At 45.9% G+C, this 25,656-nt stretch overlaps 1 protein-coding gene across 4 annotated transcripts in view; it reads left to right on the top strand.

The window, feature by feature from the left end:
- Positions 1-25,656, top strand: part of KAZN (kazrin, periplakin interacting protein) — a 747,507-nt gene that overhangs the window by 325,852 nt on the left and 395,999 nt on the right. The window contains exons 1-2 of one of the 4 annotated variants that reach the window (XM_065421352.1): positions 6,605-6,728; positions 17,542-17,556. In XM_065421352.1, coding sequence (XP_065277424.1) covers positions 6,605-6,728; positions 17,542-17,556 — 139 coding nt within the window. Of the gene's footprint in view, positions 1-6,580; positions 6,789-17,541; positions 17,557-25,656 lie in introns of those variants that run through there. The other 3 variants (XM_065421351.1, XM_065421353.1, XM_065421354.1) reach the window with 3 other exon arrangements.

Genomic DNA, 25,656 nt, shown 5'->3' with positions numbered 1-25,656 from the left:
GAGAATTGAGATCACTGTGGAGGGGTTAACTTCCACCTGAACCAAGAGGATCCTAGGATTTCTTCATCACAGAGCATTCAGCCATTGCACCACTCAGCCTGTTCAGAGAGCAGCATTGTCTGTTTTTAAATGATGAGCACCTCTTGTCCCTTTATGATGCCTTGGACCTTTCACAATGCCTGAAGCCCTTGAAACACCCAATTAACAGGAATTAATGGAAAGGCCGCTTACTTTGCATGAGTGTTTCTTATGCTGCTGCTGCACTCCATTGGGGACCATCTGTGATCTGGAGCTCAGCAAGAAGAGGGTTTTATTCTGTTTTAATTGTATGCGGCCAGCAAACTCCAACACTGTCACACTGAAAATCACTTTGCCCATGTCGCTGTCTCATGCTTATGCCTGTGGGCACATAGCGAGCTGCTCATTTTCTCTTCGACTCTCGCTACGCCAGCTGCCGGCTGACATCTCAGAATTTCTGCTATACTGTGCACTCTCTTCAGGCAAAAGCTCAGTGTGTGGAGAAATCAAATCCTGCTTGGAGAGATCAAAATCAATTTTAAATAGACCCAGCTGTTCCCTATTGCTGGGTGCGGGGAAGGAGAAAATCTCGTAGGATATCTTTAGGGGAATCTCAAAGGGGTTTAAAGTAATAAGGAAGATTTCTAAGGCTGGGTTATTAATTTATGGATGAGTCTATGGTAACGTTCAAGATTTTAAAACAAATTTTAAAATAGGCAATATAGTGTAGAAATTCTTTCACATCCCCAATTTAAAAAGGTTTCAATGCTACCAATATAATATCTTGACTAGTCTATTATTGAGGTTACATTGACTAAAAGTGTAATCTGGGCTTTGCCTTAGATGCTGGATGCTTTGCTGGAAGGCTCACATCAGGTTTAATTTAAAAGAAAAATGGTAGGCTAAAAACAATGGGCCTGGGGTTTAAAGAAGTTGAATTTAATTTAAGCCCTGATAGTACACAAGCTTCTATTTTATTCCAGTATAGAATGGAAGTTGTTGCTCGATCACGGTTTTACATATATGCTATTGCAATTGCACATTCAATCATCTAGTTGCATATGTAATATCCTAGTTTGCATACACAGTTGCATTAAATGTGCATACAAGTCAGACATGCACCCAAGCATTTACATTGTTCCGAAATCAAACCTTACATAACAAGTGTCCTTGCCTCTGTCACTCATAACCACCTAAATGATGAAGACAGAATTTCAAAATTCAAATTCATTCTTCATTTATGCCGTTTATCCACCCTGAATAAATGTAACTAATGAAAACAGACACCTTCACTTCCACGTCTGTTTCTAGTCACTTTGTGGTTTTTATGTACTAGCCCTAGTGTTGCAATGTTTGGGCTGCAGACACTGCTCGGAATTGTCAGTCAAAAATCATGTTTCCTTTAAAAATAACCATTAAATACTTTCTATTAATTAGATTCTTTCATCTTATTAAAAAAAAGACAAATCACAAAACGTAGATTTCATCTGCTTGACTGTAGCTTTAAAATGAGCCAAGTTCTTTTGATATTATAAAAAGGAGTTGAAACAGCGGAGATATTTAGTGTCTAGAAAAATTTATTGAGCCAATAGTTAGTTTAATAAGATTATTATTGAGGTAGATCCTGTTTCAAGGTAATATACCCATGCCACAAAGTTCTCCAGATGATGTTGTTACAGTGTCTGCCTGGTTTTCATCTATCTAGTGTGGGTAACAATACTAGCAAAGACATAGCAGCATGGGCTACATCACAGACTAGCAACCAGAGACTCTGGCAGGCTTGTACTGAGGTTGCTAGCCCATACCACCTGTCTTCACTACTACTGGGACCTGTGGCTAGCTAGATTAAAGATAGCGATGGTAAACCTACCTGTGCTATAAAAAAACCAAACACCTTCACTTTGTAGTGTAGACAAAGTCTTAAGAATTTCTCTACACGGGGTCATCCAGGAACACAAATCCAAATTAACTAAAAGGTGTGCATTTGAAATGGATTAGTTAAACCACATTAAACTCCGGTGTGAACACCCTCATTCAGAATTAAGCAGCCTTCCTGAAGTAAGGCCACATTAATTCTGAATGACTGTGTTCACACAGGGCTTAATGCAGTTTAACTAATCCACTTCAAATTCACACCTTTAGTTAATTTTGATTTATTTTCCTGGATGTCCCCTAGTAGCCAAGCCCTTAGAGAGGACTTCAGCCCAATAGTCTCTCCACAGTGTGTATGTGGGAGACCCATCGATATCACTGGGAGATCCACCTTTGCAGAGAGACCAGAATATCAGCATATAGTTCCAGTGTGCAGAGAATAGAATTTTACCCTGAGTATTGACTGATTTGAGAATTCATACTTTGAAAACTGAAGAGGATTAATTTTCAGTACCCCACATAATGGCCAGTTCCTTGTCCCTAGGTGGGACACAGTGGAAGTTCCTCGAGCAACAGCCTCGTTAGGAGTTTCCATGGGCTGCAGCTTCACCCCATAAATGCTGTGGCCATCTTAATCTGAGATTAAATCAGTAAAAGGTTTGGCACTATTTGTGTCTGTTGAGATACTGTTTCCAAACTTTCCATAATTTAGCATTTGTTTACACCATAAGGTAATGTGCTCTACAGGGGTGTGATTTCTAAAGCGCACTCATGTGTTGCATATTAATTGGTCTGTGTAGACCCTGCTGGTGCACACTAAAGGTTCCCTAGTGTGCTTTAATGTACTACTGTATCTACATGGACCAACTAATGCACAAGACATGAGTGTGCTTTAGAAATCACTCCCCCACAGAATACGTTCCCCCGCTGTGTAGACAAACCCTGAGTGACATGTTGCCCTTAAGTACCTACAGGTTCAATCCTGGGAATGGCAGAGCGCCGTCTATTCCGAGCGGACTTGGTGGGCCTCTTGCTTAGTCCAGTGTGCTCCAAGCGACCCTGTGGAAGTTGGTGAAGGTTATGACAGTGAAGAATGGGCATAAGTACAGGCAGGATCAGACCTGACCTCTCAGGGAGCATAGCACAATCGGAAAGCAATCCAAAGCAGACTGACAGCACGTGAACACAGATATTTTTATTCCTGAAAGTTGCCTGGAGGCTCATTGCACGCCAAACCCCTCCAGCTCAGTGAGACTCGCAGCTTTACAGTACCTTGTTCCACGGCTCCCAGTAGGATCGTTGTCTTGCTGGACCACAACGCACTTTTGCTTTACCTCATTTCACTTCCCGTGAGCAAGCAGCCGAAACTATCGGCCCGTTGGTTTGTTAAACCATTTCCTCCCTCAGACGCCGAGTGGTGATTTTACACCAGAGCTGCTCCTGGGGTGACTGAGGGGCATTCTCTGTGCTCATTGAAGGGGCCACTCTTGTACTGCCATGGTGCAAGTCTGGACAGAGAAGAGCACAGCCGGCACAAGCCAGCCTGCAAGTGGAAACTGACATGATTTCCTGTCAGCTCAACCCCACCGTCACATGGTGTTTACGCTGCCAAAGGAAAGACACAGCTGACATCAATTCTGTTTTTTCTAAATCAGAAAATAACACGTCTCCATCTTCGAAGCCTGCTGGGACAGGACCCACCTTTCTGTCCCTCTCCTGCTGTAGTTTGGTCAAGGTCACTGTGATGCCTGTGCCACTGAAAGTGCTTAGATTTTGGAAACTTCCTTGCATTTGCAAGTCCTGAGAGCACTCTCAAGGCCTGGCTGTGGAGCCAAAAGCATGAGGCAGACCTGAGAGCGCACAGCAGCAACTGCTCAATCTTCCCCTATTTCCCCAAAACATTTATTTTAGTCTTTTGCATAATATTTTCCCTTGTTCAAACAATAGGGTAAGAGCCATTTTTTTGTACCTCAAGAAAAGTGCTACTTAGAGACTGCCCCAGCTCAGTTCCCAGGGAGCTCTGGCTCACTTTGGGACCAGTCCTCCCTTTCATGCCTTAAAGGGTGCCTGGGGATAAAATTGTGTCTCCTGAACTGCTGTTCTCCACTGCATCATTCCCTCTTGAAAACAGGGAGTGATAGTCTGGCTCTTCAGAGCAAGCTGGGCAGGTTCCCTGGGCTTGCAGGTGGCAGAAACCTGCTTACAGAAAATCATAGAACCATAGGGTTAGAAGGGACTGCAAGGGTCATCTAGTCTAACCCCTAACACATGGGTTGTTTGGTCAGGAATTCAGGTCTACAGCTTTGCTGCCTAGTGCAATCAAGGTCCCACAGTCCTCATACAAGCAGATCAGCTGCCGTGTGTTGAAAAGACACTGCAAAATGCTATTGCTCCTTCTAGAAGCAGTAATTTATGATGCCAAATAATTCTCCATTGCTTCAATGGGTACATACCACATTGAGCTTGCCAGCACCCACTGAGCTTGCAGCACCCGCTGGGTGGATGTGGCTTATGCAGTAATACCAGGGAAGCTGTTGCCTTTCCCTCCCCGCCCCCATCCTCTTCCAGGAGATTTTTGGTCCATTTTACTCCTCTTTGGGCACTGACATGCAGCAAACTTCTGCGCAAAGCCCAGTGGAGGGAAGAGACAAAGAGAGGAGGGGGCCTGAAGAATAATAATTTTCATTCCCATTGCATCTTTCATCAAAAACTCTCGAGTCCTTTAGACAATTAATTTAACCAGCCTTGCAAAGTTCTGTTTGCCTCATTTGCATAGGGACAGCGCTTTGTTTGTCTGTGGTGCTGAGTTAACCCCGTTAAAAGGAGAATTATGACATTTGCTATCATCCATAGTCATGGCAAAGGTGGAGCAAGTAGATATTGCACCTGATCTTGCAAATGTTTATAGAAGTTTTGCAAGCCAGGCCAGCATGCCTCTATCTCCATTTTACAGGTACCTACACTGAGGCGCTAGAGAGAACTGATGGGCTCGTGGGCATGTACTGTATTGAGTTGATGGATAAAGCTGGGAACAACAACAAAAAACAAAACAAAAAAAACAGGAGTCCTGACATCCCATCGCCACTAGAACATGCTCTAATTATAAAAGTGGCAGAGAGAGAAACTATTCTTACCTAAAGGGAACAGTAGCTAGAGATATCGGGCATTCCATGACTCATGCCTCCCTTTCTGTTTGCGAATTGTCACCAAGTGGCTGGTGAGTTTCTTGGATTTTATGCATACAGTGATTTGCTGTAGGATTTCTTTGGGGGAGCCGGTGTAGTACGAGAAACTGCTACTACACCGGCTTGTTGCAAGGCTCCCTCCTTCAGGCTGGTGTGGTAGGTCGGTCTTTGGGCTCTGTTCCTGGCCTCTAGAATCAGGTTCCCGGCATAAATGTTCCTGATTCTGAATGGCACGTTTGCTGCTCCTTCCCCAGCATTTGCTTTAACTCCCGGGGCCCTTTCCGCTTGCAGCAGCTCCAATCCTCGTGGCAAGCGAACGCCAACAGGGGCACAACCAGGGCTGGGGCCACTTCGGGGTGCAAAGGTGGCTGGGTGTCGGGGGGGGGGAGGGGGGGCAGAGCTTTGCACGAGTCGTCCCCTTGTGCCATTAGCGGCGCTGGGGGGAGAGGGATTCATGCACCAGCCCGCTCCCCCAGGGCAGACAAAGGAGCCCCTTTCCCCTTAGCATGGCGACTGCTCCAGCCAAGCGCTTCTTTCCCAGACCCATCCCCCTCCGTGGCTGGCGGAGCAGGGGGTGTCACCCGGCTCCCACCGGCCGCACTGCAACCCGAGCCGAAGCCAGCCGGGCCTTCCTCCCTCGCGCCGCAAGCCCCGGCCAGGATGAAGGGGACGGACGCCTTCGCCTTTCCTCCGCCCGGCCCCTGCTTCCCAGCGCGCCACGCCCCAGACCCGGCTGCGGGGACCCGGCTCCCCGCTTTAAGTTTGGCCCTTCGTGGGCGGGCAGCCTCCTCCCGTCCCCGGCTCCGCTCCCTGCAAAACAAACTCCCGGCCCGGCCCGCCCCGGGGCTGCCCGCCACTGCGCCCTCCCCTCCCCTCTCCCTGGAGCGCCTGGCTCCTCCTGCCCCCCCGCTTGCACCCCCTTTCCCCCCTTGTACCCCCCTCCGCCGGCCTCCCCCCCTGCCCCCAGCGGGCAGCGCGTTGCGGCGGGCGCCCTAGCGCGCAGGCAGCCGGAGCTCCGCGCGGGGAGTGCGCTCGGTGCCGCGGCTGGAGAGGCAGCGCTTCGCGCAGTGGCGCCGGGGCAGGGGAGGGAAGCCCGCGGGGCAGCCTCCAGGCCGGCGAGCGGACGCCCGGGGGAGCCGCCCCCCCACCGCCCTTTGCCCCGGGCTGCTCCCCTCAGCCGCCTGGTTGCATTGAGGCGGCCGGGGTGGGGAAGGCGCCCTGCAAAGCCAGGGGCTGCGGCGGAGCGGGCGCTGGCCGGGCTCCCCACCTCCCCCGCTGCAGATGGTAGGCTCCATTTAAAGAGTGCTTGCCCTGCTTTCTCCCCGCTAATGTCCTTTGCAAAGCGGCACAGCTCGCCCGGGTCTCCTGCTGCTGGAGCCGCGTCTCCGCTCATCCCTGCGCTGGGGAAGGGGAGACAGCAGCGAGGGGATCCAACAGGTAGCGGGGGGAGGAGAGAGAGGCAGCCACCCACCCACCACCGGCTGGTGCATCATGCGCCTCTCTCTCCCCCCCAGGCCAAAATCCTGAACATGATGGAAGACAATAAGCAGCTGGCCCTCCGGATCGATGGAGCTATCCAGTCCGCCAGCCAGGAGATGACTAACCTGCGAGCCGAGCTGACCGCCACCAACAGGAGACTGGCCGAGCTGAGCAGTAGCGCCAGCAGCTCCGCGACCCCCTCGATCATGGAGAACAACCAGCACAACGCGCAAGGTGAGGGGCCCGCCGGGCTCGGGGTGGGGGACGGGCACCCGCCTGTAGCGCTCACCCCGGCGCCTCTGCTGCAGCGTGGGGCTCGGGATGCAGAGCCCTGGCTGCTCGGTGACTCCCGGATGGAGCATTGGTGGATTGTGCAACTTTTAACCCTTTCTCCCTATTGCTTTTGGGTGGCGGGTTGAGTCAAGGATGCTGAGGGGAGGAAGTGCCCCTCAGCCAGAGCTGTATGTGTTGGGGAAGGGGGTGGAATAGGGGAGGGTCTCCGCCAAGCAATCCCTGTAACCCCCTTCCCACCCCCACCCACTGTGAACCGGTTCGGCGTGTAAACTTTTAATTGCAGGGTTGGGGTTTTCAGTTCCTGTGAGGTGTTAAGTGCAGCGTTTTAAGACCCATTTTCCTACATGATTTTTTACGCTGGTTGCAGATTTTCCTCTGAAAGGTTAAAAAAGGCTCCAGATGTTGTAGCCGAAACAAGGTTTTGTTTTAAACGGCAGCGTGTTGACATGTTCACTTTTCCTTTTATCTGACACTGAGATATTTTTTATACCTGGGTTCCAGCTTTATCCGCCCGCCCCCCTTTTGCCCTGTATCCAGTCAGTAAAATAAATAAGACAATGGGATGGTGCACTGCATGGAGTTTAAATATCTGGGGCATTATGAAAACAAGTACATCTGTGGGATTTTGTTTTTGTTTTGGTTAGTTTTTGGTGGACGTCTTCCCAAATCTGGCTAAGGTGTGGCTTAATCTCTCCTGATGATAGTGGGATAGATGCAATCTTATCTTGAGCTTGTGTAGATGAGATGGTAGAAATAGGTTGCCAGTTTATGTTGACACTGTCAACCACGGCAGCTGTTGGTAATCCTTCAAGGATTAACATTGGATGAGGTGGTCCTAAAAAAGCATTGTTTCCCTGTTTGGTGAAGTCAAATGGCAAATGCATCTGACATTCTCTGCTAATCAGCTTTTGACTTTAATATCATATGTTCTCTGCAAATTCAATTTATTACAGTTTAGGCTGCAGAAATCCCAAACAAGAGTTAAAACAGGGCAATTGAATGGAATGGTTACGACAACAAATGTGTAGCTATTAGACCTCACATTTTCTCTTTTATTAAATTAATAGGTGGTGAGCATTTTTAAATTCATTTTTTTAAATGATGGGTTCAGTTTAAATGTCTTTAGGTTAAAAATTAAAATATTTGCTTTTTTTGGCAATTGTGAATTGTTTAACCTGCAAATTAGCATTGTTCAGGTTGAATTCCATTCTAAATTCACTCTCTAGTGCCTAGAGTTGGATGAAGGTCTAAGAATCAGATCAGTAATTTGGTAACAAAGCAGCCATGTTATAATTGTGATTAATGTGTTTCAGTCCTGCTGTTTAATGCATAGTTTTCTAGCATGGAATTTGGCAAATGGCATAACCTGTCTGGGAGGCGGGAGGAGGAAGGCATTACTAATATGTGCATTTCGATTACCTCACCTTAGCAAAAAGTACAGGAGTGTTGTATTTGCAGAATGCAAGGTATTGGGGATTTTATGAATCACAGGAGAGAGCTGTCTCCTAATGAGCAAATGGCAGAGAAATGAGTTTTGCTAAGAATAAAGACCCAGGGTTTAAAAAGTAGAAAAGAATCCCTATGTTTTTGCAACAATTAACCCTTGCACGCCCCCTCACTAAAGTTAGGTGGACTTTACCAGCAAGTCTGCTAGATTCAGTAGCAAAGACTGAGCATATAAAACAGGTTGATATATGTACTGTCACAAATGACGTATGGTCTTAATTTTGCATGAGGGTTACCAAATGAGTGCTAAATTGTTGATGCACAGCTCTTAAGATTGTAGGGTTTGTCTTTTTTCTTGTCTGGCTGAAATATGCTATGTTATACTAATGAAAATAGTGTTTGGGTCACAATTACTCTAGAAACATTTAAATAAAAAATACCGAACAGGTAAATACTGAATTGCAAGATAATTCACACTCAGAACAGTGTGTATGTCTGATCGGAAATAGTGTGAACCTTTCCCTGCCTTGAGAGAGCTATAATTGATTTGAATTTGCACCTGCGTGATAAAAATGTCAGCAGATATTATTTACTTATTACATATTTACTGCAAGGGTCTCTTGGTATGATGTTTATACATTATTTAATAGCTGTATTTTTTTGTATGTTACCTGTAGCTTTTTAAACATAGTCACTCTTCTAAAATGCAGTGTAGCTGTTCTCATAAGACTGGTATTCCTTTACATCATTAGTGTTGCATTATTAAAGTATTAGCACAAATTGATTTAGAGAGAGTAATTTGTGGATTTGTTCCATCAAACTTGTCTTATTTTGCCATTTATGCTGCACAGGGAATTGTCGCTATTAAACAAACTTAATCCACCATCAGATGGGTTTACTGTACAATCAGGAATTTGTCCAAGCAAACAGAGCGACCAATCCTGCTAATGCTTAATTTTGCTCGTGTGAGTAGTCCCTTCCAGTCACATAAGAAAAGATACCACCTGTGCTTAAGCATTTTCAGGATTGGGCCCCTATTCTGATGTCATCCTAGATGGAAGTTAATTTTTTCTAATGTGTTCATCTCTGTGTGGGCACCTATCAGTTACTTTAAAATAAAAAAGTATTTTATCTACCCTTTTAATCTCATTGAATCCTTGTGGACGTTAAAGGAACTGAGCCTAAAAATAAATTACCCCTGAAATTTAGTGGAGTTTACTAGTCAAAGTACTCTCTTTTGGAATATCTCTATTAAAGGACCATGTGAAGAAGAACCTCCCTTCATCTTTCTTCTCGAGTTGAATGATTGATAATAGGAATGTTGATGTACTGTAGAGGGCATCAGCTTAGATTCCCAGGTTGAAAATATAGCCTTTTGGCTAGCAAAGCATGTCAAATCCCATTGTCTGTTGTTTTTATGATCCCTTTCTTACATTTCCCCCCTCGCCCCTGCAAAATGTATTAGCCTTAAGTACTTGTTTGGTTTTTGTCCTCTTTTTGCAGCAGAAAAGTTGATTTGTTTGTGTAACACCCAGGTGTGTTTGTGTTTGTATTTTCTAAAAGGATGCTTTGAAAAGGCTGTTTGTTCTGAGTAGTTTGTAATGTGATGAATGACTGAAAAGAGCTTATTCAGTTTGATGTGTTACTCTCAGCATAAATTGAAAACAATAGATTTGTTGTAGCCTATTCAAAAAAAAAGCCATTTATCAAAGTGTTCATTTGTGCCCAGTGGAGAGCCTTATTTCTGTTTAATATCTATAATTACATGCATGATTAAAAAATACAGATTTAAGGTCAATGGGATCTTTCAGTTATCTAAAGAGTTGGGACCCAATGATAAGAGGTGAGGAGCAACCATAACTCAGCACCAATGAAAACCAACCATCAATATACAGTGGATCAGCTGTAAAGTTGTTGAAAGGAATTACACTCAGGTAGCTCGGTGCCTGCTTCTACACCACCCTTAACTCTCACTGAAGGCCTGCTGCCACTGAGTGGGTCAGTGGGAGTGGAGAGCACAAGGCAGTTCTCAGGATTGGGCCCGGAGAGCCAAATTTGGCCCAGGGTGTCTCTGTGTAGGAGTGATGACAGAGGGTGTTTTCCTGCTGAAGTGAGAGTCTGTGGCGGTGTAGCCAACACTTCTATTTTATTTTTTGCCTGAGTTAAAGAGGAGGCTATTATTTTAAATGCGACTACAACCATGTACTGCTAGTCTTATAACAGAAGCCAATCAGTTAAGTGTAAAATTACATTTGAAGTGAATTGCATTTGTCATTCTTATGGGAAGAACACTTTGTCTCATCAAAACGCTGATTAGATTCCCTGTCTGTTTTGTATCTTCTTCCTAATTTGTCCTACTATGTGTTGTGGCAAATACCTTTTTATATCATTCTGTGTTTGCTTTTATAGGTCAGCTCTATAGACTGGTATTGGGCATTGGGTTTTCTCACAAGAATTTTAAAAGGACACTCTGAAGGATGATATTGAAAATAAATATCCATAGGGGCTGGAACTAGGGGTGCTGCTGCACCCCCTGGCTTGAAGTGGTTTCCATTCTATCCAGGGTTTACAGTTTGGTTTAATGGCCCTCAGCACCCCCACTATACAAATTGTCCCAGCACCCCTGTAAATATCTGTCTCTGTGTTCTTTGAATAACTTAATTGTGGTGGGTTTTAAATAGCTGGGCTGCCAAGCTCATTGATTTAAATAAATAAACTTTGGGAAAGCAATGGGACTGAGCTCAGGGGATGGCTTACAGGATAGAAAGCCTTTCACCCATAAGTCACAGGTTCAAATGCAGCCCATGTTGGTAAGAACTTTCAGTTACTACCATCTGATAAAAGCAAGAGAGGGTCCTGTGGCACCTTTAAGACTAACAGAAGTATTGGGAGCATAAGCTTTCGTGGGTAAGAACCTCACTTCTTCAGATGCAAGTAATGGATGACTTGCATCTGAAGAAGTGAGGTTCTTACCCACGAAAGCTTATGCTCCCAATACTTCTGTTAGTCTTAAAGGTGCCACAGGACCCTCTGTTGCTTTTTACAGATTCAGACTAACACGGCTACCCCTCTGATACTTGATACCATCTGATAGTGGATTGATAGACTACGTGAAACTGGTTGGTGGACGAGTTCCGAATGGACAAGAACATTACAAAATCTCCACTAATGCCGCAGGCTCCTTGGGTGGTGGTGTGAGAAGAGAGCTTGAGGACTGACCAAACTCTCTTGGTCATACAGGTACACACTCCAGGTCATGTTTAATGTACATTGGATATGGGGAAGTGTGGAATGCCTGCTCTGTCCTGCATGTGGAAAGCCTGCTCTGTCCTGCCTAAGCTTGGTAGACAACCTGAGGATCTGTTCTGTGGATAAATAAAAGGCTTTGGGCTCCAAGGCTGTTAACTCAGTGTAACTTGTTGCAAATGTTGTTTTTAAAACCATTGTACTGATTGGGACCCCACAATAAGAAACCAGTGTGCATGATGCTGCTCTTCTCTGATTTGCTGTCAGGATTTTTCTCTTGTATGTAAACAGCAAAGAGATACTTTTCAAGGATCCTTTTTCTTTCTGTAATATATATATATATTTCATTTACTTACCTCATGGCAAGGATGGAGCATCTGAGGACAGCTGGGGAGGGAGGTGTGTGGGGGACGACGTAATCAACGTTTGTTCGCTCCCACAGGCCTGAACGAACGTGGTCAGTCAGGATTTCAGCCTAGCAACCTTGACAGCCTCCCCACCCCACAAAGTGTTAAGCTTACCGGAGAAAATATCGTAGTGACTTTGGCCTCACCATGAGAGTGAGGACAGTCTGGAGGTGAAATTAACACTCGATGTCCTTAGCTCTTAGTGCAGCTATTTTAGCAGCCACTAGTGATACTGATGGAATTGCACTCACGTAAAGCCAGGTTTTTATGGGTATTTTAGGCACTTAGCTGCATTTTTAAGAGCACAAGACGCCTGGTCTCATTTAGTCCCCATATGTTCTGAGTTCTTGTTGTCATGCTTTACATCAGTTAAGCAATTCGTTCGAGGTGAAATTCACCCCTGTGCACAAGGGGTCCATGTACCACTTAGATCCTACTTGAACCCTCTGATTTAAGTGGTGCACGGGCATTGTGCTGTCCCTTTGCACAGGAGTGAATTTCACCATCTGGGCTTAGACCTTTGGAGTTCCAGACGGATTTGCAAAAGTAAACTAGTTGGATTTTTGAGGCAAACTCTGCCTGGGTTGCTCCATAACCGATGGCCCCATATTATGGTTGTTTTAGTACCACCTTCAGCCCCGATTCAGCAAAGCATTTAAACCTGCATTTTAGTTTCATTGACTTCTGCTGAAGTGCTTTGTTGAATCTGCGTCTACGTACTCCGCCATCAGAAGGAGTTGCTGCACAATCTATGGGAAAGCTGGTGATTGGGCCACAAGAAACTACAATCCTGGAACAGGGAGTTGGTCCATCTAGCCTAGTATTTTGCTCCTAGTTGAAGTCTCTACCGGCAGCCTCAAATGTGAACACCTTAATTAGTTAATATTTGTAGAGCGCTTTGAAGATGTAAAGCACTGTAAATGGCTGAATGATATTCATTGTAACAACATCTCATTAAGCATTTGGTTAATCTTGCGTCATCTTTTACAAATAGATTTGGCTGGCAGTGATAGTGGTGCTTAAAACTCACTGTGCTGAGTAGCGTTGTCTTTGATATGTTGAGTGGCGCTGAAAGCCTAGAGGATCATAGCTATGAAGGGGGCTGGTGTAGTTAAGACCATAGGGTCTGATTTTCAGAGGTAGTGAGCACCCACAACTCCAGTTGAAGTCAGTGGGAGCTGTCAATGTAACTCTGGTTAGTGTGGGTTGTATGTCTCCCTCTGTCGGATTACGGAGGATATGAGTTTGCTAGAGCTCCTAGCTTCTGGACTTGGTCCTTTAGCTTCAGCTGTAAAGCAGTGGTTCTCAAACTTTTGCCCTAGTGACCCCTTTCAATTAGCAAGCCTATGAGTGTGACACCCCCCCCTTATAAATTAAAAACACTTTTAAATATATTTAACACCATTATAAATGCTGGATGCAAAGCGGGGTTTGGGGTGGAGGCTGACAGTTCGTGGACCCCCCCGTGTAATAACCTTGCGACCCCCTGAGGGGTCCCGACCCCCAGTTTGAGAACCCCTGCTGTAGAACCTTATACTCTTAGCTTTGGAGATCCATGGTTCAGTACCCAGTTATGGTCTGGATGACAGTGGTTATGTCTGCACTTCTGAGAATAAGGTCCACAGTGTTTTTTCTTTAAAGACAGCAGGGTTAACACCCTACTGATCTACTAGGGGATTTCTCATTATCCTTATTCCACTACAGTCTGCAGCATATTTGGTACTAGGAGAAATTCAGTAGCATCTGTGGTGCTCAGTGATGCCAAAGGACCAGGGACCTTTATCATCCTGACATTCCGCATAGAGTTTTCTCTTTTTTCCTTTAATGATCTTATACTTTCATTGCTATAGCTGGAAGACTTTGCCTTTAGCCCAGCAGGCAATCAGTTACCTCCGCAATCTGTGCTATTGCCACTTTGTGAATAATCAGCAAGAGTTGTTCTGAATCTACAGTGTTCATTTTCCTAGCAATGTAGTCTGCTTTTTGTTCTTCCAAAGCTTTAAGGCTGGGATATTGAAAGGAGCCTACAGACATCAGGCACTCAAATCCAGTTGGGCACAGAGGTCCTCTTGCACAGAGTTCATTGCATGATTGGGGCCTTAATGATTAAAGATCATTCTGTTATTTTTCAATGTATCTCCCACTTTGTTTTCCTTTGACTCCCTGTCGAGCTGAGAAGGTGAAGTGAGTTGCGCGTTTGCAGAACGATTAAATACACTGGAAAATGCATCTGCGCACCATGACGTTCAAATGATTTTTTTTTTCCTTGGCTCAGCATATCAGTTTGCAGACAGCACTTTAGGTCCCCGTTACACTTCAGTTTTTAGTGTTTTTAATTAAAAAATATCCCTCTTACATCTTTTTCCAAATTCTGCCTAATCAGGTAATTTCCTTTAGAACTAGTAGGATAATATTTATAATAACACTCAGAGCTTCTTTCCTCTAAGGCTCTCCAAGTGCTTTACAAACATACATTAATGAAGCTGCACTAGGAGATGGGTTAGCTTTAATAATACCCCCTTTTCCGTTATCACTGATAGTAAACTGAGGCTATGGGGGAAGTAGAGCTAGGAACTGAATGCCGGACTCTTGAGTCCCAGGGCCTGTTCTCTAACTACTGGGCCACAGTCACTCATGGATTCCTGGATGTGTAGGTGAGGTACACAGCCCCATCTCAGAAAGATCAAGAAGGATTATATCCGTCTGATCAGATCTGCCTGCATTCTCGTAGCATGTCCATCACCATAGTATCTGGGCACTTTACAAACGTACAGCCTGTTTCTGCCACCTTTACTCATACTTAGTTGTACTTCGCCTTTCAGTTAGTCCCATTCACTACTTACCATAAAGGCAGCAGATACGAACCCTGAATTCCTGCCAGTTCACCTGAGAATAGCATTGGTGTTAACTCTGGAAAGTTACTTGCCCATCATACGCAGTCAGTGAATATGCATGCTATGAAACTGCAACAAGGGATGGGAGAAGAGAGCAATTGATTTAAAAACTGAAACGACACCAAAATATGTAGACTTGGAATTTAAGGTGGTTATTTTAAAAAAATTTCCATAGGCGTTGGCAATTTGCTAGCTTGTTCACACTTGCATAAGCAATACATTGACAAGACATATTCCCTGATCTCTGTCAAATGATGCAATTCCCATTCCTTGATTAGCTTATACTTTTTATTTAACCATCAAACATTGCTTGTTTTAATTCATGCACAAAAATTCAGTGGTGGCATGATGTATGATAGTGCTTTAGTCTCCAGCTTATTAAAATTCAATTCTCATAATTTCTTGTTGACAGCCGTGCATGAGATAAGAGAATTTGATACTGACACAGCAGCTTGCAAATTCAGTATATTTGTAATATGACTGATGATGTGTGTTTATAGCTGAGCAGCAATTATATTTATATTCGATACCCTGATGACTCAGTTGACCAGAGGCATCGTTTTCCAAATATCTGAAGAATTCATGTTCACTTGAGGGAGACTGAAGGGCTCAGTGCATTGGGAATGGGCTAGAGAGCCTTTCACTTCTAGGTTATGTCACAGAGAGAAGGAAGAATTACAATGTTTACAAGAGCAGCAGAAGAGACTGAAGATAATTTGGGGCAAGATTCCCTAGGCCTTAATAGTTTTGGAGAACAGGGGCTTCATTGTTTACTAGCAGCTAGCTCAAGTTACCAGGAGTTAGGAGATCTGGTTTCTAGTATCAGTTTCGCTGCCACCTTGCTACATAATTATGGGCAAGTCACTCAGGTCAAAGTTTTCAAAAGTGGCCATTGATATTTCGATGCTTCAGTTTGTAGGAGCTCAGTCTGGGGAAATGGCTGTCCCTGATTTTCGGAGATACATGTTGAAGTCAAAGGGAGCGGTGTGTGCTCGGCATCGCTGAAAAACCAGGTGGAAGAAACTGTTGGCTTAACCCTTATTCTGTGTCTGTCCATCTATCTGCACAATAGGGATGAATTCTCACGCACGTTTGCAAAGTGCTCGAAGATGCTGGGGTGAAAGTTGCTGTCTTAATGCAAAGTATTATTATGCAGTCTGCAGTGAGCTTTTGAGGCCGTGAGAGAGCGAGCAAAACAAAAAGTTAGGGAAATAGGGGCCTAAAATCAGGAAGGATGCTGCACCAGGAAGCCACAGAAGTGGTTTGAGATTAAATGTTTCCTGTGGGTCAGACTTCCTTGGCAAAGTCTGGGCTTGCCCTGAGATTTTCATGATTGTGTGCAGGGTCTTAGCTGTGTTTGCTTCTTCCAGTGAAGTCACCACCCAGCAGGCCGCTGGGGAAACCCAGAGGTGTCTAGACCTGTGGGTCTGCTCTCCAAGGAAAGACAATCCAGCAACTGTCTGGAGATGCTTGCTGGCATTCTGAGTTCCCTGCGCTCCCGTGGTGCTGAAGTCACTTCGGTTAGTTACCAGTCCTGGGGTGTTAGGACTGCCCCGTAGATCGGTGTGCTAATTACCGTGGGGCTGTGGGAACCAGGAACAAAGGATAATTCTGGGACATGGGGTCACAGTACAAAAGAGGCTGAGAGCTGCTGTTGTAGACTAAGCAATGGTGATAAGAGACTGTGAATCAAGAGGACCGAGGACAGTAGAGGCTTGTAAGGGGGATAATATGCCCTGGCTCTGTAGCTAGAGTAAGGACAACTTTGCAGTGTTATTTATTAGGATGCAATGTGGCACAGGCTCGAGGCTATAAATACCAAAGATGTCATGATGCTTCAGCGCCAACCAGCCAGGCTCTTGTTGTATGAGTTAAGTCATCTGATCAATTACTTACTCCTCGGATCTTGTTAGTCTTTCCCTTTCTCAGATCCCCTCAACGAGTGCCCACAGTGATGGAGCGGTTGGACAAAGATACCTCAGTGATTATCATTAGCGTAGAGTCCTGTCACTCGCAGTTGCAAATCTCTGTGTGAGTCTGCTTGGTGAGGTGTGGGGGCTGGGGCATTGGCCCCTGGCGTAGGTGGCTTTTGGGGGGTAGCTTTCCCTTCTCGCCATGCCTGATTAGCTGGCAGGTCTATGTTTGAGAGCTAAATTGCTGTTCTCTATTCCTCACTCTGACGTAGAACGGGGAACTAAAACCTGCGCTTTCAAGTGCAGAAGATGATCCAAAAGAGGGTGGTGCGTTCCAACACTAGAAGACCAAGTGAGGAATGGATTTCTGTCACTAGACTTTCTGGTCTATGCTCCTAGCTCCTGTCTTGTGATTCCCCATGAGCCTTTTACAGAACTGATTGTAAAAAAATTGTATCTTATTGATTGCCATCGACTTGGGGTGTAAGTGCTAGGACAGCTGGGTCTATATTTAAAGCAAAAGAAACGTGAAAGCCTTTTTCGCCATGTACGAACCTGTGATCAAACATCCATGACATTTAAAATACAAGCCCTGCCCATAGAGGGGTTGAGGAGGACAGATTTTTCCCTGCCCACCAAGAGATGGCAGGAACATTGTGGAGGGCCTTTGGCGCCTGCAACCTGGCTAATTTGAGACATGGAGGACCTTGCTGCCAGGGTGGGGATGGGGGCAATTAAGACCTGCAGCTTCCTTGCACAGATAGACCATAAATGGATTATTTGGGAGACGGAGGTGGGAAGCGTGGCTTTGGGTAGGGCAGGCTCAACATGCAGGGACCTAGGACTGCATTGCACCTGAAGCTTGGAGAGTTCTCGGTTTCCCTTTCTGCTTATGTTAACTTCCTTATTATAAGCACTGTTCCTTGAGGACGTGACTTTGCTGCCTGCTTTTCTCTCTCTCTCTTTTTGGCGGAGCCATTCCTCTCTATTACTCCACCCCGGAGGCAGTTCCCCCTCTAAACTGAAATCTCATGCTCCTCCTCTGTGAGGTGCACGCTGCAAATTAGTCAACACCGAACTGGAACCTCCCAAGTCCTCCACCTTTGACATACCTGTTTCCCCCATGTTCCCTCCATTATTCTCCTGTCGCTCTCCTTGTATGATTGCTGGTTCAAGGATCCAAGAGCTTGCCTTTGTTTCCTCCACTGGAGAGAGAGAGGGTGAACCTTTTTTTATGTTGACAATAGTGTAAGTTTAAAAAAACGTATTTGGGAATACGATTTCCTGGGTTCTGTGAGGGCTCTACGGAAAGTAGGAACACATGTTTTTTCTCTCTTTCTGAGGTGGGGTTTCTCCATTTTTCCTGGAAGAAGTAGTCCAAACCAGGAGAGCTGACACTTGCAAGTGTATAAATAGCTTTTTTGCTGTGACAATAAAACAAGATTTGTGCCTCCATTGGTGCAGAGTAGGGCCAGTAATGGCTGTGACTGGGATGGGTAATGGGAGAGTCTCTGAGACTTGAGTCACAATCTTTACTTGCCTTTTAATTCTTGCAGAAACATGGCATTTGCAGAAATCAACATACCTTTGTTTTCCTAATTGTAAAAAGCCGACGTGACGCCGCTTGTCTTGTGCTCTCATAGGGATCAAAAAGTGTGTGGTCTTGGCCATAGCAAGAATTATTGTCTTTTGCTGAAAGCCTCCAGTTTATGGCTCCACTGTACGGCCTTAGGGTATGAGCCTGGTTCAAAGGGGTTTACTGTTTCTTCAGCTCTTTCAGTCTAGGCCACAGGCAACTCTTTGCACCCATATGCACCCAGTTCCCAGCCTACCCCTTCAATCTATCCCTTTGAGCACTTGCCCGAAGAAGTGGGAACTTCTTCCAAAACTGCTGCAGTGTGGCTCCGATGCTCCTCGGGAATAACACCCTGAGGTGTTATTAAACACATTTCCCAGCCCATGAGTGTTGTACTTCCACGGTGCCACCAAGATTTGCCCACGCAGCTAGAATAGGTGCTGGAATGCCGGGGGCTAGGGGGGCTGCCGCACCCTCTGGCTTGAAGTGGTTTCCGTTCTATCCAGGGTTTACAGTTTGGGTCAATGGCTCTCAGCACCCCCACTATACAAACTGTTCCAGCACCCCTGCCTGCTAGTTAAGGTTATCGTAAAGTAGACTTGCACTACAAGCCTCTTGGCCAGCAATGGGTAGGACTTTCCAGTAGTTTTCCTAGGCAAACAGATGCACACAACGCAAATGTGCTGCTTATGACAGATGACTGTTTGTAGTATCTCATTAAGCCAAGTGTCAGTCCATCACCTTTAAGCAAATTGCCCATCCTCATTTCCATAAAACTAACTGCGTCTAAATAACTTGGAATGAAAATTGGTCTACATTGGCCAGGAGCTGGACAGCGAGAACAGGCCATCCCTAGGTTTTGGCCATAATGATTTAATGGGACTGTTGCCATGACTAGTTACTCATTCCACTACCTCTTTAACAATAAAAAAAAGCCCTAAAACACCCCAAGAACTTGATCCACTTTATTCTGCTCTTGCTCGCTCTTGCTGATCATTCTTGGCCTCTTCAGAGACGTATTAGAGAGGGCTGCATTTATGTAACGATTCTGCTTACAACTGCACCACCAAACTGAGCTGTCTTTGCGCTTCCAGTAAAAAGCTGTATTTTGAGGGGCATGTATGACTCTGCAGGGTGAAGTTTGCAATAGGAGCATTGGCATGAAAATGGCTTGCCAGTTTTTGAAAGAAATATGCCACATAAAGGTTGAAAGCGAAGCTAATCGGTTTGTGGGTTTATTACCATTTTTATTATTATATTTGCTTTAGTGTTTTATTTATGTAAAATATAGAATGATGTTAGGAGTTAGTCTGGCTGTAGTGAACAGAAGGAAGGAAAGTGGAGTGGTTTTTACTTCCTTTCTCCTGGTCCTGATGCTGTCGTTTGTTGCCATCAGTGATCAGGGCCCCACTGTGCAAGGTGAGTAGAACAAAGAGAGTCCCTGCTGCAGAGAACTCATGGTCCAGAAGTCTGACAAGATTCAACAAGTGGATGACCGGGCAAATGGATGCGATGTGAGGAGTGAAGGAACAGTAAAGATGGCTTTGTTTGTATAACTGTTCTCACCGATCATAGCAGTCACTGGCTAGCTGCCATCCTAACCGGGGATATACACTATGCCAAGGTTGTTACAGGATCCTACTGGACATTCCAGTTGAATTAAACGTCAGCTGTTTCCTAATGGTTCCAATTGGCAATTAGATTTCGGAATAAGATGACAAATCTACAGGGGTACACGTGTCCAGCAGAAACCCACAGAGGTCACTTCAAAAGGTTCTAATGGAGCATAGGTGCTGGAACTGGGGGTGCTGTAGCACCCTCTGGCTTGAAGTGGTTTCCATCATATACAGGGTTTACAGTTTAGTTCAATGGCTCTCAGCCCCCCCCCCCCCCCATTATACAAATGGTTCCAGCAGCACTGTAATGGAGTCTATGGAATTTCCTATAGGAACATTTCCAAATAGAGGGTCAATCCAACATTTTATATGGGACCCGCTCCTGCTCCCATTGAAGTCAGTGGGAGTTTTGTTGTGGACTTCAGTGTGAGCAGGATCGGGCCCTTTGCAAGGAACTTCTCCCTACTGCACTTACCCTGCACCATGTCTTTAAGAGTCAGAGGAGCTGAGCAAAGCCACCTGGCCATTGTAGAGTTCTGGGTCTCTGTTGGACAAGGGAAGGGGAAGAGGTGAGCGAAAGGGTTGTTACTAAACAAGGGGACAAAGTTTCTTATTTGTAATAAACCTTGGGCGAAATCCTGGCCCTATTGACGTCTCAGTGGGACTCTTGCCACTGACTTCAGTAGGGCCAGGAGTTCACCCTGATGCTATAAGTCTCACTCCAGTTCCTTTTGGACACATCTTGATCACACAACCGTCCCTCGGTTGACTTCCCCCCTTCCTTGGCAGCCCAGGCCCAGTGGCCAAGATCTGAATGAGCCTCGGAGACTGGGCTCCTGTCTCGCGCCCCTGGAGGAGTTCCCTCCGAGTCCCGGCTGAGGCAAGCTGGCAGGGTGCTGTGGGGGAAGCTTGTGCCATCCCTTGTCTGTGGATAAACAGAGGGATGGGGCGGGGGCGGGGGATTTGCAAAGGCACAAATGGGATTTAGGTGCCTATGTCCCATTAAAAGTTAATGGGCATTGGGTACCTAATTGCCTGTTTAGCCTCCAGGACTGTCAGTCTGGCACTTCTCACAAGCTCTAAGCTTGCTTAATAACTACTTAAAGAAATGAAAGATCAGGCACAAACTCAAAACACAACCAGTGAAGCAGGGACCCATTTTTTTGTCGGATGCATTTTTCCCCCTTTTGTTCATCAAGAGAACAAAGCCTGGTCCAGAGGGGAAGGAGGGTCCAGTGGTTAGCGCACAAGCCTAGGACTTGGGACACAGGGTTCAGTTCCCCGCTCCACCGCAGATTTCCGGTGTGACCGCGGGAATGGAGGCATGGAGAGACTTATCTGTAACAATGAGATAAATGCACTTCCCTACCTCACAGGGGTGTCGTGAGGATAACTACATTGCCGATTGTGAGGCGCTTTTAGATGTGCTGATGAAAAGCACTATATAGAAGAGCTAGGCGGTGCTATTATTTACAACTCTTTCTGACACAGAGGCAGTGAGGTTCTCTGGCCAGGCTGTGACCTTCACCGTCTATATTGCAATATCTAGGCGCAGCAGGCTCTGTTTAGGAAAATGTCAGTGGGGTGAATTCACACCCCTTACATACGTGCATCTCCATTCACTTAATGGAGCGACTCCTGATTTACATTCACGTAAGGAGGAGAATCAGGGTCTGAATTTCCTGGCTTGCGGTAGATCCTCCGTGCTATTTGAATGCTGTATTTTTGTGGTTTAATTTGACAGCAGCCTCTACAGAAGGCAGATTCTTCATCCTGTGATCATAAAAGGGTCCCCTCCCGTGCACCTTTCTTTCTGAATTATTATTTATTTTTTAATAAACGTTAATAACCTTAATACGCCCAATGATTTGCTTTTATCTTTAGCAGTTATGCCTTATCTGCTATGGAAAAACAAACTCTCATTTTATTCACCTGCAGAATCTTCGTTCGTTTCTTGAATTTTTCCATCTTTATTAACGTACCCAGAGTGTCTGAATGGCTTTGTCCCGATTTGCCCGTATTTTCGGCTTGCTGAGGTGATGGCTTGAATCGTTGAAGAGGAAGCACTTCAATGCTACGCAGTGTGTGTATTCGGTTACGTTTCCGTCGTATAATCAAAACTTTACAGATGATCATTGTCATCCTAAGGAATGGAGCGCAGTTGATACCAGTACAAATCTGAGCAGAGGTCTCCCATCTCTCCAGAGAGTGCTCTGCCCACTGTACTAAGGGATATTCTGATGTGGGCATCCCGCAGATTGGGTCCCCCAGGTGAGACAGACGTTCCTTTGCCTCTCTTCCTCTGGTTTGTTGATTGCACTGGGGCTTAGATGTGCGATGGGCACCCAGATGCCTAGTACGCGTGCCCAGAGGCACCTAGGGAAGCTTCACAGCAAAAATTTAGGCTCCAAGTTATCAGCCGAGCAGCGGTTTTGTGGATCATAGTGGTACCTAAAACAGGGACTTAGGCACTTAAGCTGCAGACTTAGGCACCTAAGTCCCTTTATAGATCTGGGCCTCGGGCTTCTGAATCATTTAGATGCTTTGGAAAACTTTACCCAAGATGCATAAAGGAGCATCCTAACTGTGTAATTACAGGCAGCAAACCAGGCATGTCAAAAGCAAAACTCCTTATAGACTATCAGCGGTTGTGAACACCTCGTAACAAGGAGTGGAATAAAATTTATTTTTGCTTTCAAGCAAAGTGAAGGCAGTAAAAGCCACTTTGCACTTCAGTCCCTTTTACAGGGAACCATTTTATGTGCTATTTCTCCTTGGACATGCCTCGTTTCTAGGATAGTTCAGTCAACGGTCTAATCTAATACATCTGGCTACACCGTGCTCTTCAGTGTGGTTTGAGTGCATTCATTAGGGACCGGTTTCATCCCTTGTGTAACTCGTCCAATAGTCGCGTTTATTCTGCGATGGCAAAACACATCTTTGATTCGGGATTATACCTATTGCAGGATTAATGGGAAGCACTTTTCTAAATAGGTTTGAATCCCTTGTCTGTTTCTTAGGCCATGTCCGCACTGCAGTGGGAGCCCAGGTTCAGACTTAGGCTTGAGCCCAACCTCCTCTTCTGTCTACACACAAATCTCTCAGGGCATGTCTACACTGCAGATTAACCCCCCTGGCTGGCCTGTGACAGCTAACTCAGGATCCTGGGGCTCGGCCTCTGGGGCTGTTTCATTGCAGTGTAGATTTTGGGGCTTGGACTGGAGCCTGGGCTCTAGGACCCTCCCATCTCGCAGGGTCCTAGAGCCCGGATTCTAGCCCGAGCCCAGAAGACGACACTGCAGTTAAACAGCCCCTTAGCCCGACAGCTGGCTGCAGCCAGCCAAGTGTGTCTTATTGCAGATGTCCCCTCAAGCTCCTGCTCAGCAGGAATGGAGGGTTCGAGCCCTATTGCTTTTCAGTGTAGATGCAGCCCTCCCAACTCGGGGGCAGGGAGTTCGCCAAAAGTATCCCACAATCCCATGGGCCAACTTCTCTATCCCAAGAAGCTCCTGTCAACTCCAGGGAAATGGAAGCAAACCCCTGGTGAAGTGCAACAGCTCGGTAAGTCAGCGTTAACCCTTCCATTGTCTTCTGAACACCGAGCTGCAGACACCCCATTGGAGATCCTTCTGTGTTTGTAATGGAGACTGACCAGAAGAAGTCTTTCACAAAGTGCACTGCTTCATGGTCATGGGTACACCGCCGGATTTGGCAAATCTCTGGTGCGAGGCCAGCAAAACAGTGGATAGTGGTAAAAGTACCAGGAATGATCATGCATAGCAGCATATAGTGAAGGAGCTGGCGGCACTGCAAATTTACTGGACCCGTGACCAGTGCAGGGAGCAAATTAAGCGCCCAAGACTAAATACAGGAACACCACGGACCAGAACCATATCATGGGCAACTCACCGAGATGATTTTATGATGAGTTTGACGGGATGCTGGGGACTGCGCCCAGAACGGAGCCAACAGTGGTTCATGGGGACCTGGCTAGCTGGTATGGTGCCCTGCTGGCCCCAGAATGCAGCATGAGAACTAATGGGAGCCAGCAGCAGGCGCTGAGTGAGGACAGTGGAGTGATTTGTTGCTGAAAACGGTCCCTGAGGAGGCTTTGCAGCAGGAGCAGGAGCAGCACATCGTGGGGCTGTACTAAGAGTGTGTGGCAAACAGGGAAGGAAGGGAAAGGAGAACGGGGGGGCAGGGAACATGAAGCAGGAGGGGGTTTCTGTCTTGTACATGGTTTCACTGTTTGCATTGTTTGCATTGTTCATGCGCTTTTTTTTTTTTTTTTTTTGGTAAGGTTCTGTTGTTGTTTTGGTGTGGTACTGGCAGCTGACCTGCCTGGCAGTGGGCTAATACTGTACTTTTCTAATGCATGTTTGTAAATAAAGCTTTTTATTTTAATAAGAAAGTTTATTGTTCTCACTGCATCACATTATACAATGTGTATTTAAAATAATAAAGATAAACACATGAGCAGGGACAAGTAGGAATTAATATGCAAATACTATTCCTCAGAAGATTTATCTACATCAGTCCATACTTCAGTCATTTCTTTACATCAGTCCATACTGTGAATCAACCCCCTCCCCCATTGATAAGTGGTCATGTCATTAATAAATACATTGCATGGCAATCATCTCCCCCCATGGCCCCAGAAGCACATTCATACAGGTACTGTTCTCCCTCTTCCATTGGCCCATGCAGTTTCATAAGGTGGGTGCACAAAGCATCCCAAAGCATCTGTTGCCCGGGTGCGTCCAGCTGCAGTGGTGACAGGTGCCCTTTCTGGCTGAGTGTAATGGGCCAGCGGCCCCTCGCTGCCATAGCCCCATTCGGGGGAAATGGCTCACCTCTGGCTTCACAAAGATTGTGATGAGCACAAGCCACAATGATGTGGACAGCACTGATGTTACTGGAATCCAAATGGGTCTGTAGACATCTCCAACGGGATTTCAGTCTGCCAAATGCACATTCAGTAACCATTCTACACCTGTTGCGAGTGTAATGAAACTGTCTTTTTGGCAGGGCCTCTGAAATCAGGGTGTGGTTTCATAAGCCAAGGCAAAAGAGAGGTTTGCGAGGTCTCTCAGATTAATGGTAGGGACAGTAACTCTGTTTATGACAATGTCATTTGGTGGGAATAGTGCCCCAGCCTGTCCATGAATGTAGACTGCTGATCAGCAAAAAATCCCTGGCAACATGAACTTTTCCAGTGCAACCCATGTTGACATTCATAGATCACCCTTTGTGGTCCACGAGGGCCTGCATAGCATTGGACTAGCAACCTGCTGTTTATGTACTCATGTCATCCTTGAGGAGGGCAAAGTATGGGCACACAAGTCCCTTCAATGGCCCGGGCGCAGTCTGGAAACCCCATTCTCTTGCTGGAGGATTCTCTGCACCTTGAAGTCTTTAAACCACAAGTTGAGGACTTCAATAGCTCAGACATAGGTCAGGGGTTTGTTACAGGAGTGGGTGGGTGAGATTCTGTGGCTTGCGTTGTGCAGGAGGTCAGACTAGAAGATCTTAATGGTCCCTTCTTACCTTAAAGTCTATGAGTCTAAAACCAGCAGTTACTTCAGGAATATCTTTTATGCCCACCACGTTGGGGTCAACAACACCCCTGATCGCCTCAGAAAACTCCGCCACCATTTTACCCACCATCGACTTTCTAATATTAAACTGATTGGCAACAGACCTGTAGCAG

Source organism: Emys orbicularis, chromosome 22, assembly GCF_028017835.1.
Source record: "Emys orbicularis isolate rEmyOrb1 chromosome 22, rEmyOrb1.hap1, whole genome shotgun sequence".
Taxonomy (NCBI): domain Eukaryota; kingdom Metazoa; phylum Chordata; order Testudines; family Emydidae; genus Emys; species Emys orbicularis.
The sequence above is the reverse complement of the archived record's forward strand: the minus strand, read 5'-3'. Positions and strand labels throughout refer to the sequence as shown.